The 12,688-nt window shown below is 38.5% G+C and overlaps 1 protein-coding gene across 1 annotated transcript in view; it reads left to right on the top strand.

The window, feature by feature from the left end:
* LOC128739256 (neural cell adhesion molecule 2) overlaps positions 1-12,688 on the top strand; it is a 148,829-nt gene that overhangs the window by 107,725 nt on the left and 28,416 nt on the right. The window contains exons 9-11 of the mRNA XM_053834733.1: positions 159-309; positions 458-588; positions 6,731-6,884. Coding sequence (XP_053690708.1) covers positions 159-309; positions 458-588; positions 6,731-6,884 — 436 coding nt within the window. The remainder of the gene's footprint in view (positions 1-158; positions 310-457; positions 589-6,730; positions 6,885-12,688) is intronic.

The raw sequence follows: 12,688 nt of genomic DNA, 5'->3' as shown, positions 1-12,688 counted from the left end.
TACGCAAATATATCTGCTCTGCATCGGATCTGACAGCACCGCCGCCCGCCACCGTCCGCCCACGCACTCATGCCCGCATCCTACGTTGATTATAATTGCCTCCGAATCAGCCCAACTCAACCCTCTTTCGCTCACTCTCTTTCTTTTTGTCCAACCAGACATCCAACGATGGTAACGTGACCGTATCGGAGCTGGTCTTCGTACCCGGACCGGAAGATAATGAAAAATCAATTACATGCTCAATTAGCTATAACGAATTCGGGGGACCAGCGATCCATCTCAAAGATTCCCAGGTGCTGGACGTCAAACGTGAGTATACAGCGCCGCAGGACCGTCGGCCGGCCGCTCGCACATGTGACCAATGTGACCATGTGGATTATTTTTATTATGATTTTTTGTTTTGGGTTTTCATTCATCTCCTCTATATGCGTTTTTGTTCTTCATGTGATCATTACAGATGTTCCGGTGATTTCGCTGTCACTCGGGGCACCACTCAATTCGCAGAACCTGATGGAGGGATCGGACGTTTATCTGGAGTGCGATATCAAAGCGAACCCGCCGGCCAAGAAGATCGAATGGTTTCACAATGTAAGTACCTCCCTACACACGAATGGAAATAAACTGTCACAGAGAGGCCGTTTAGTGCAACGATGGAAAAGGACCGATTTAAAAAATTTGCCGCTGTCTGATGGTAAAAAGTATTTCAGATTATGTAGACGTAGATAAGCGAAATTGGATTAACCGATTTAAAAAGATTAGCATTACATTTGCAGATGTTTTCCGGAAATCTTACAATTTCGAGTTCATATATTCTTAGTTTATTTAGTAGACGAATTTCACGCCAAATCGTCTATGGAGTTGACAGCACCTTCTCAGAGTTCAATGAAACTTTGTGTTTGCAAAAGTTTCCAAAATTAGTCTAGACTAACTTTTGAAGAGGACGCAATTTAGATTTAGATTTTAGAAAATGTTCTGAATTTTCATAAAAAAATACTAAAAAAATAAAAATCAATTTCTATCACTGAAAAACATCCGGAGTGATTCGCGATAAGGGCGCAACTAGTAAAGTGTAAACAATGAGGAATATCGCTGTGATAATTTGGCAGTGCATTTTCAAGTCATAATTTAAATAAAAGTTACAAAAATAAAGTTTGAAGACATAAATTGGTGAAGAATAAATCAATCTTATAATTTCACAACAATACTGCATAAAATTTATGCATTCAAGCTCAAAATCTAAGTTTTATAGTTGAACCCCTTGGAATGAGCCTTAAAGCATTTTGACAATGAGATTCGCCCAGCCCTGTTTCGCCTTGTTTTGATTTTTTTATTTAGTTTCGTCTGTTTACAATGCGCCTGTGTTTTGAAAACAACGCAGTTTCGCTTTTTACTATCGCCTGTTTACAAAACGATTTGCAAATAAGCCTGTTACTTCATAACAATGAAAGGGGCTAAACTGCAAATTGTCTTTTGTTTTGATTAAACACTTCTATCGCCCATCACTAGAAACTTGTTTTAAATAATTCTAACGATTAAAACAGAAGAAAGGACTCTCGCCAAGGATATTACCAGTCTTTTTATGGCTGATGGTGTAATAAAACGATTTGTTTACAATTTGTTAGTTGAGCCCCAATCGAGAATCACTCCGGATATAGCAATTTAAAAATTAAAAATCGATTTCCCAAAAAACGTCATCTCAGAAATTGATGAATTTTTCTCTGGAAATAAATAATTATATGACCTACAAAACTTCCATATATTGCAAAGTGGTCAAAGTTAAGGGGAAATTTTTTTTCTAACAAACAGATTTAAGGTATTTAAGTGGGCATAGTACTTTTTCAATTTAAAAAAATCGAATTTTTTTTATTGATCACATCGAAAGGTTAACATTTTGAGGATATGTGTTTGAAACGTTTCAATAAATTCCAAAAAATGACAGCTATTTGTACCACGCATGTCTGGAGCAATTACAGAGCGAATAAAAACTTCAACGCCGTTTTTCTCGAAACCAGGTCTTCAAAGTTGGTACCATAAATATCTCAAGAACGGCTCATGCAATTCACTTGCTTCTTTTTTTGTTTAAAAGCTTATAAAATTATATTGTCTTTGACCTACTTTTTTTCGATATTGTAATTTATGTATTTTTTAGAAACGTTTGAAGTCAATTTTTCGACAAAAAAACTAACTTTTATGTTTGAATGTCCGCCATTTTGTTGTGCGTTCGAATTAAAAAAAAAAGGATGGGTCAAAGACAAAATAATTTAATATACTTTCAAGCCGTTTTGGAATTTTTAAAAAATTGTAAATATTAGAACAAAATACAATGTTTACAACGCAAGAAACCCGAACCGATTCGAATTTCGCGTTATCGAGAAAAAAATATTTGAAATAAGGCCAAAAATATGGTGTAAAAAGTACTATGCCCCTTTAATCGAATTTCAAAAAATTCAAAAAAATTAGAGGAACATAAACAAATCCAAAAAAAATAAAAGGCATTCAGAAAGTTTAAATAAAATCGATTCTTTACAAAAGAATTTAAATAATTTAGGAGTTTATAAATTCCAATCCCCTATTCAAAACAATATTAAAAATTTAAAAAATATCTTGAAAATTCAAAAGTATTTAAAGGGCTCGGGCTAGGGCTAGGGCTAGGGCTAGGGCTAGGGCTTGGGCTAGGGCTAGGGCTAGGGCTAGGGCTAGGGCTAGGGCTAGGGCTAGGGCTAGGGCTAGGGCTAGGGCTAGGGCTAGGGCTAGGGCTAGGGCTAGGGCTAGGGCTAGGGCTAGGGCTAGGGCTAGGGCTAGGGCTAGGGCTAGGGCTAGGGCTAGGGCTAGGGCTAGGGCTAGGGCTAGGGCTAGGGCTAGGGCTAGGGCTAGGGCTAGGGCTAGGGCTAGGGCTAGGGCTAGGGCTAGGGCTAGGGCTAGGGCTAGGGCTAGGGCTAGGGCTAGGGCTAGGGCTAGGGCTAGGGCTAGGGCTAGGGCTAGGGCTAGGGCTAGGGCTAGGGCTAGGGCTAGGGCTAGGGCTAGGGCTAGGGCTAGGGCTAGGGCTAGGGCTAGGGCTAGGGCTAGGGCTAGGGCTAGGGCTAGGGCTAGGGCTAGGGCTAGGGCTAGGGCTAGGGCTAGGGCTAGGGCTAGGGCTAGGGCTAGGGCTAGGGCTAGGGCTAGGGCTAGGGCTAGGGCTAGGGCTAGGGCTAGGGCTAGGGCTAGGGCTAGGGCTAGGGCTAGGGCTAGGGCTAGGGCTAGGGCTAGGGCTAGGGCTAGGGCTAGGGCTAGGGCTAGGGCTAGGGCTAGGGCTAGGGCTAGGGCTAGGGCTAGGGCTAGGGCTAGGGCTAGGGCTAGGGCTAGGGCTAGGGCTAGGGCTAGGGCTAGGGCTAGGGCTAGGGCTAGGGCTAGGGCTAGGGCTAGGGCTAGGGCTAGGGCTAGGGCTAGGGCTAGGGCTAGGGCTAGGGCTAGGGCTAGGGCTAGGGCTAGGGCTAGGGCTAGGGCTAGGGCTAGGGCTAGGGCTAGGGCTAGGGCTAGGGCTAGGGCTAGGGCTAGGGCTAGGGCTAGGGCTAGGGCTAGGGCTAGGGCTAGGGCTAGGGCTAAGGCTAGGGCTAGGGCTAGGGCCTAGTTATATGAGTTATATGAAATTTCACTAAAATGAAATTCTACTAAAATTAGAAATATCAAACGAAATTTAAATGAATCAAATCAATAAAATGAGAATTCCCGCGTAACTTTTCAGAAGGACCTAAGAAACAATGAGAAATTCTCTTCGTGCTTCTTCTCTTTCGCTTATTACGGCGATGCAAACGCACTTTACCACATCAGCATTACATGAATCGATTGCTGACGTTACTATCTAGCCGATCGTTAAAAAATCTTTCGTTGAAATGCATTTACAGCGCCGTAATAGACGAAACAGAGGAGCACCAAAGAGAGCCTCTCAATGTTGCTTAGGTCCTTTTGAAAAGTTACGCGAAAATTCTAGCCAATTTTAAGAGAATCCAAAAGAATTCAAGAGAATTCAAAATAGTAGAAAAGAATTTAAAAGAATTCTTAGAATTTCCGTGCATGAGACACATTAGAAAAGTTTAAGATAACTCAGAAAAAAAGTCAAAATAAATTCAAAGATATTGAAAAAGGCACAAAAATGTTCAAAAGAACCATTAAAATAATTATAAAAATTTCAAAATATCAAAAAGGAAATTTAGCCAATTTAAAACAAACTCAAAAGAATTTAATAGAATTCTAAGAATTTCAAAAGAATCAAAAGAAGTTCCAAAAAAATTTAAAAAGTTCAAAAGAATAAAAAACACAAAACAAAAAGACTGAAATTATAAATCTCAACAAAAAAAGACAGTAGAGTTTCAAAGAATACTAAAGAATTCAGAAGGCATAAGAATATTTAAGAGGTCAGAAGATCATCAAAGTATCTGAGAGATTATGAACTCAGGGTTGGGCAATTTTGAAAATTATAAAGAATTCTAGAGAAATAAAAATATTTTAAGAAATTTAAAAGAATTGAAGCGTATTTAAAATAATTCAAAGGAATTCAAGATACAATCACAGCGAAAACGTTGCGTGTAAAATGCCACGTTAAGGTCATTGCAAATTATTTTTAAAGTTTTTGTCACTACCCCCCCCCCCCCTTGAAAATTGGCTTGAACAATCGGGGGGGGGGGGGGCAAATAAATTTGTAGGATATGAGAGTTAATTTTTTTTATAAAATCAATTTTCTGTGGGTTCTACAGTCTGAAACTCGAAAAATGCGTGTACGAGTTAAGTTAACGCTTCTAGCACGAAACAGATATGAAAATTCGATCACTGAAATTTCCGAAAATGGGCCAAAAAAATTTCTTTTGATTTTGTTTCTCGTTTTGTGGATTTGTGCATGGAAAATGATGACGTATATATTAAAAGCAAGAATAGATTTGGTTTTCACGTTTAAACTTTAAGTAAAAATGCCTAAAATCCATTTTTTTTTTGCTCGATTGAAAAATTCTCTTCGTATGTTTTTCGCCCCTCCCTTTTAGGAGCCCAACACCGGAGGCACAAAAACTTTTTTAAATATTTGTAATGGCCTAATTCAAAATTCATAAAAAGAAACCGTGTAAAAAGAGACTTGAGCAGGAATGATCCGATCACTTTGACTTAATTTTCATTCATTTGACAGCACTGTCTCAGCCAAGCAAAATTTGACGAATTAGTATATAGGACATTTGTAGAACCAGTAATTTTGTTCAGCAAATTTGTAGGTAATAACTGGTTCTACAAATGTCCTATTTATAACTTTGTCAAATTTTGCTAGGCTGAGACAGTACTGTCAAATGAATCAAAATTGAGCCAAAGTAATCGGATTATCCCTGGACTTGAGTATAATTCAAAAGATCCAAAGAATTCATGAGAATACAAAGGTATTAGAATCAAGTTGATTAATTTTTCTGGCTTAATTATGGAATAAAAAATACCACGTGATATTTTTGTTACTAAAAGACTACGAATTGACTTATAAACAAAAAAAATAGAAGATAGTTTTCCCGATTTTTCCACTATTGTGGAAAATTCTTCAGTACAGTACAGTACAGTGCAGTACTTCTATTAACAATCTCTTGTTCGTGTATCAGAGGAAATCTGGTAACACTCGATTGATCGTAACAATTATCACCCAACTTTTCTCTAAACTTGTTTGAGCTCTCAAAACCAAGAATGCAATCCTTCAAAGGGACTCGAATTCGAGCCGAAACGTTAAATCCAATTGTTAGTGTTCGTGTGCAGCTACTAAAAAAGCGACTCGTTTTGGTTGACTTTTACGATTTCTCGCTAGCTAGATCCAATTCCATTCCAAGAACATCTGATTTTCGTACCAGTTCGGCTCTTCAAAGTCAGGAGTCCTCTTTAGACACAGAGCTTTCGCTGGGTAGCATTCGCTTTCCACGAAAGGATACGACGTTTTCATTCTGACTATCAATTTTCCCATGTGAAGCAATTTTTTGGTTGGCGTGTCTATTGCAAGTTACATTTTTACTTTATGCTATGTATTCTTTCATTATGTAAGCACCTAATTAATCCTTTCAAAAAATGAGTACATTGGCAGTGCAGCAACAATGAAGAGCGAACTGGTCTTAACTGCGTATTTTATGAACCGTACTAAAACTCAAAAAGAAGTTCCATCTGTTCCATCAGCGAAAGAAGATTTCATCGCATTCGAAACAATAATGCAAACAAAACGGCTCGAACAAAGTTAAATGCTTCAGCAGAAAAAAAAGCTGCTGCGAAACTTTTCAACATGCAGCGCCGGAATTAAACAACTTTCCTCGGTCCTTCGCTCCCTATCTAGTTGAAATATGATTTTCCGCACAAAAAAACACTATCAATGTCAGTTTCAATTAGCTCCTTGTCAGTTGGATGGGCGAGCAAAAAAAATATCAACTTCATCCAGATTTTCTCTCCGTTCCCTCGCCGTTTTTCGCCCGCGCGCCATCCATCCGGTACAGTGGAACTTTTCAAATTTCCCCGCGGAATGGAAAATATTTGATAATGAAACAATCTGAGTCATGTTTATTATTTCACTCCCGGCCTCTTACATTCTCGCTTTCTCCAATCCATGGTGTCTCTTCGGTCGAATTAGGGTAACACCACCATATATTGTCCGGCAAAACACCGTCACATTTCCAACCACCGGCCGGTGGCTTTCTCAAACAGCACCAGTTCGTAGCCAGTACCTAATGCAATAATTCAAATTCTCTTTCAGAACAAACTGCTGCAGCCAGCGCGTGGCATAATCATCTCCAATCAGACGCTGGTGCTGCAGACCATCACGAAGGCGACCCACGGCGAATATATGTGCCGGGCGTCCAACACGCTCGGCACCGTCAACAGCAATCAACTCTATTTGGATATCAAATGTAATTATTGCCACCCTTTGCTCAGTCTCTTTCTCCATCCGGTTTACCCTTCCCCCCAAACCCATCCATCCATCCAGCCAACCATCCTACGTTGTTCTCTGCTCCCTGAGCACCGAGGATTCAATAACAAATAGCCGCGCGATCGTGATTCTCGACTCAGACCTCCGACTCCTTCCGACTCAGGGTAATCATAATAATGCAACATTCATGCACACATATAGACACAAGTGCTCTGCGGTATCAACAAATGTTTGCTGTTTCTTCGTCTGCATGGGTATGTATGCCACTAGCGTGCTCAAACTTATGCCGAAGGGGGGGGGCACCCGATCCGTCAGAAAAATGTTTTGGCCGAATGGCCAATCTGTTACTACCTATCACAAAAATACCGGCCGATTAGGTTGAAAACTACGGACTTTTGGGTGCAATGGAGCTTGCAATCAACGTCTAAATTGGACTTCAAATTAGACTTGGAATTCTGTTTCTTCGTTTTCTGTCTCGTTTTGTCTTTTTTTTTATTCAGCCCAGTTTTTAACCGTATTTTTCACATTTATTTTCGTATCCTGTTTTCTTCTTTTTTAAACTGTTTTGTCCCCTTTGCTTCTCGTGTTTGGCCTGATCCATTTTTCCACCTTTTGCTCCCAGTTTAGTTGTCTTTTCTGTTACGTTTATTCTGTTTTTAGTACCCTTTCTTTCCTTTTCTTATCGACTTTTCTGTAAAATCTCCCGTTTTAAAATTTATTGTATTTCATTTTAAACTTTTCTATAATTCGTTATTCTTGTTATTCTTTTCAATCTCATTCTCTTGTTTTTTGCTTCATCTTTCTCTTTTTATATCCCGCTCAACCCCTTATTTACCGTTTTCTTCGGTTTTCGTTTTTCCCTCTCACTATTCTTCTTTTCCCTTTTGGTTTCTCTTGGTTTCTGTTCAATTTTTCCCTTTCTATCACGTTTTCCCTTTGGTTTTGGTTTTTTTTCTGTTTGATGTTTTGTTTTCCCTTTTCCTTATTTTTCTTTTCCTGTCTCGGTTTTCATCCATTCCTTAAGACCTGGTTTTCTTTTGCGAAAGAAGTTGTTCGTCATTTTCAGGCCCGTTTTTCCTCTTTTTCTGTTTCGTTTTAAACCATTTTCTGTCCCGTTTAGACTTTGTCTCTTGTTGTCGATCCCGGTATTTATCTGTTTTCGTTTTTATTATTGTCCATTCCTCGTCTTTCGTCTTCGTCTGTTTCATTTCTTTCTTTTTTGATACCCTGTTTTGTTGCCTTCTCTGTCGCTTTTATTATGTTTTTAGCAAAGAGCAAAACTCTCTCCATCGGCTTTCCATTTTGTAACTCCCGTTTTAGACCTTTTTCCCTTTCGCTTAAAGCTTTTTCTTAGACCTCCTGTTATTCTTGTTTTTCTTTTCTTCTTTTTCTGTTCCACTTTCTCGGTTTTTGTCCCATCTTTCTCCTTTTATATTCCGTTTGACCCCTCGTTTCCTGTTTTCTTTTTTCTCCCTCGAAATTTTTCTTTTTCCTTTTGATTTCTATTGTTTCCTGTTCCGTTTTCGTTTTCCCTTTTTTTCTCTTTCAAGCATTTTTTTTCTTTTTTCTGTTTGCTATTCCCTCTTTAACTAGTTTTTATTTTTGTTTTCCTGTCCCGGGTTTTCGCCCTTTTTCCTGAGTCCTAATTTTCCTGTAGCATTTTTTGTCCTTTTTTCCGTTCTTCCTCTTCTTGTGTTTTGTTTTATTCTGTCCCGTTTCGACTTTTTTTTTATTTTCGTCTGTTTTCGTTTTTTTGCTTTCCTTCTCGTTTTTCTTATTTATCTGTTCTATTTTTCCTCCTTTTGATGCCTCTGTTTTTGGCACCTTTTTTCCCTTCCCTCTCTGGCATTCCTTTATCTCCAGTATTTCGTTCTAAACTTTTCTTTAGTCCGTTATTCCTGTTTTTCTTTCAATCTTCCATTTTTTCGTTTATTGTCTCTCTCTTTTTATATTCCGTTCGACCCCTGTTTTACCGTTCCTTTACAGGTTTGCTCTTTTCTCTCTCACTTTTCTCTTCGCCCTTTGGGTTCGTCTAGTTTTCTTTAACGTTTTCACTTTTTTGTATCGTTTTCCCTGTTATCCTCTTTCGTTTCTTCTTTCTTTTTACTGTCCGCTGTTTCCTCTTTCTCCGTTCCTTATTTTTCTATTTCTGTCCCATTTTCCCTGAGTCCTGATTTTCCTTTTGCGTTTTTCGGACTTTTTCTTCGGTTGTTCCTCGTTTTCAGACCCGTTTCCCCTTTTGCTGTTTCGTTTTATGTCATTTTCTGTCCCTTTTCAACTTTTTACTTTTTTTCGTTCCCAGTTGTCGCCTGTTTTCGTTTTTCTATCCAGTTTTTCGTTTTCGTTTGTTCCGTTCTTCCTCTTGTCCTGTTTTGCCCCTCTTTCTGCAACGTTCTGTTTTTCTTTCATTTTTTCTCATACTGTTCTGTTTTTCCGATTTTCTGTTCTCGTTTCTCTATTTTCCTGCTCCCGTATTTGCTTCATTTCTTTTCCTCTATGCCCATTCCGTTTTACCTCCTTATTGTCCAGTTTTTCTTCCATTTCTGTCCAGCTTTTTCTCCATTTCTGTCCAGTTCTCATGTTCTCCTCGGTTTCTTTGTTGATTTTTCTTTACACTCATTTGCCATCTATTCTATCCCATTGGTAACCACCTCGCTTTTCCCTCTTTTTTCCTCCTGTAGATAACACTTTTTTCCACTTTTTTCGCCCCTTTACTGAGTCCTAATTTTTAATCTTTTTTCTTCCATTTTTCCTTGTTTTTAGACGCGTTTTTCCTCTTTTTCTGTTGCATTTTATGGGATTTTCTTTCTCGTTTCGACTTTTTTCTTTCTTTCAATCCCGATCAGTCTGTTTTCGTTTTTCTCTCCAATTTTTCGTTTTAGTTTATTCTCTTTTAATGTCCTGCTTTTCCCCATTTTGTGGCACGTTCTGTTTTCCTTTTTGTTTTCCGTTTTCATTTTTTTCTCATTGTTTTCCGTCTTTCCTCTTTTCTGACCTCGTTTTTCCATTTTTCTGCCCCCATATTTTCTCCATTTCTTTTCCGGCATTTCAATTCCATTTTATCTCCTGTATTGTACCGTTTTTTCTCCATTTCTGTCCAGTTTGTCTTTATGTATCTCTTTTTCTTTGTTTTCTTTATGATTTTTCCTCCATTGCTCTAGTTTTTCAACTTTTCTATTCCGTTCTTAAACTCCAACTCTGTCCATATCACCTCATATTTTACCTTCTTTCTCCTCCTGTTTTCAAAATCTCCACTTTTGTTGCCCCTTTCCTGAGTCCTGATTTTTCTTTTGTATTTTTCGTCCTTTACCTTCCGTTGTTCTTCGTTTTTAAACCCGTTTTCCACGTTTTAGTTTTGTTTTATGTCGTTTTCTGTCCCATTTCTATATTTTTTTCCTGTTTTCTATATTTCCACTTTTTTCGCTCCTTTACTGAGCCCTAAGTTTTTTTTCTACCGCTGTTCCTCGTTTTCAGACGCGTTTTTCCTCTTTTTCTGTTGCATTTTATGGGATTTTCTGTCTCGTTTCGACTTTTTTCTTTCTTTCAATTCCGATTTCAGTCTGTTTTCGTTTTTCTATCCAATTTTTCATTTTAGTTTATTCTCTTTAAATGTCCTGCTTTTTCCCACTTTGTGGCACTCTCTTTTTTTCTTTTCCGTCTTATCCTCTTTGTTTTCTGCTTTCATTTTTTTCTCAATGTCTTCCGTCTTCCCTCTTTTCTGTCCTCGTTTTTTCCATTTTTCTGCCCCGTATTTTCTCCGTTTCTTTTCCGGCATTTTCATTCCATTTTATCTCCTATATTGTCCAGTTTTTTCTTCATTTCTGTCCAGTTTGTCCTTATGTATCTCGTTGTCTTTGTTTTCTTTTTGATTTTTCCTCTATTGCTCTAATTTTTCAACTCTTCTATTCCGTTCTTAAACTTTTTCTGTCCAGATCACCTCATGTTTTACCTCCTTTCCCCTCCTTTTTCCTACTGTTTTCAAAATCTCCACCTTTGTTGCCCCTTTCCTGAGTTCTGATTTTCGTTACGTATCTTTCGTCCTTTTCCTTCCGTTGTTCTGTGTTTTTTAACCCGTTATCCACGTTTTAGTTTTGTTTTATGTCATTTTCTGTCCCGTTTCGACGTTCTGTTGTTCCTCGTTTTCAGACGCGTTTTTCCTCTTTTTCTGTTTCATTTTATGGGATTTCCTGTCCTATTTCGATTTTTTTTTTCATTTTTTCCATCACGGGTTTCGTTTTTCTATTCAGTTTTTTGTCCAGTTCTTATGTCCTGCTTTTCCCCTCTTTCTGTCATGTTCTATTTTTCTTTTATCCTCCGCTTTCATTTTTTCTCATTCTATCTCATTTTTCCTCTTTTCTATTGTCGTTTTCCTATTTTCCTGTCACCGTGTTTTCTCCATTTTTTCGTCCATTCCTATTCTGTTTTATCTCCCGTATAGTCCAGTTTTCTCTTCATTTCTATCCAGTTTATCCTCATTTTCTTTCACGTTTTCTTTGTTTTCTTAATGATTTTTTCTTCTTTACTCTCATTTTTCTACATTTCCACTCTTTATGACCATTTGTTCCTCCCATTTGCCACGTTTTAGCATACCAGTTGTTTTTCCTACGCATTTTTCCCTTTTTCTATCCCATTTATCGTGTTTTATGACGTTAGCCTTCGTGTTTTTTCTCGAGAGCAGCAGGAGACGAACTACCTCCAGATACATTGGTAATCCATTTGTCAATATGCTAAGAATAAGAAACTGTTTGCTCTCGTTTGTCTGGTTCATGAGATATGACTTTTTAAATTAGGTAAATATTAGGGAAAACCGAGCTTTTCAACCATAACTCAGGAACAACAAAATTTGTTATCATGAAAATTGTATCATTGGTAAAAGATTAGAAATTAACAAACAAGAAAAAATACTTTTGTTTGGAGCTTGGAGATTTGAATTTGAGCATGAAATTATTCTGTTTTACACCAAACTTTACAGAGATGGTGCGAGCCACGTATCCCAGTGCGTCCCAGCCTGAGCACGCCTGTGCAAGTATGTACGCAGGGGAGAAAGTTTTGTGCTGGTTCACAGCCTGTGCCAGGATCTGGGCCGGTTCCGATGAACTGCGGGTTGTACGTATTCTGCGTGAACCGATCCGCACGTACGTGCAAATCGAATTTAAGGGTCAGCTCGCCACTGACTGGCAAAAGCAATTATCTGTGGGTGCAATGCACCTGCCGCAGTTGGTGCTATTGGCCGTCAGCTAGCATACCTCGCTGTGATAAGCTGGGTACATGAAGCTCTGCACTACGGGAATTGGAATATACAAGTTGACGCTTGTTCTGGATGATATTGGAACCCAAACGCAGCCTAGGAAATTTACATAACATCAGAGGAAGCATCTGCTGAAAAAGTACTTTTTACTATTTTAATTTTGCATGCTTTTCACTAGTAAAAGTCTGTGCAAACATGTAATACCGTTTTTCGATCGTTTCTATCGCTTCGATACCATCAAACATAGGAGCACTCATAGAAAAACGCGAAACCAATTTGAATGCCATTCAATGAGCAATATATCAAAATGATTTATATTACAAACAGGTGAAAATTCTACGCCCCTTTCCATCGACAAAAACATACGCTCAAAATAGACCACCTGAACACAAATGGGACATTCAACACCTAATTGTATTCGATTGCTCTAGTTGAACGAAACCATTTTGGGCCGTCTCGGAAAAGCGTACATTAATAATTCACGCGTATTTTCCCGACCGAAACCAACCGCGTTCAGTACACTTCCTACAACCGTC

Source organism: Sabethes cyaneus, chromosome 3 (genome assembly GCF_943734655.1).
Source record: "Sabethes cyaneus chromosome 3, idSabCyanKW18_F2, whole genome shotgun sequence".
In the NCBI taxonomy this organism is placed as follows: domain Eukaryota; kingdom Metazoa; phylum Arthropoda; class Insecta; order Diptera; family Culicidae; genus Sabethes; species Sabethes cyaneus.
Note: the sequence above shows the minus strand (reverse complement) of the source record. Positions and strands in the feature narration are given on the sequence as shown.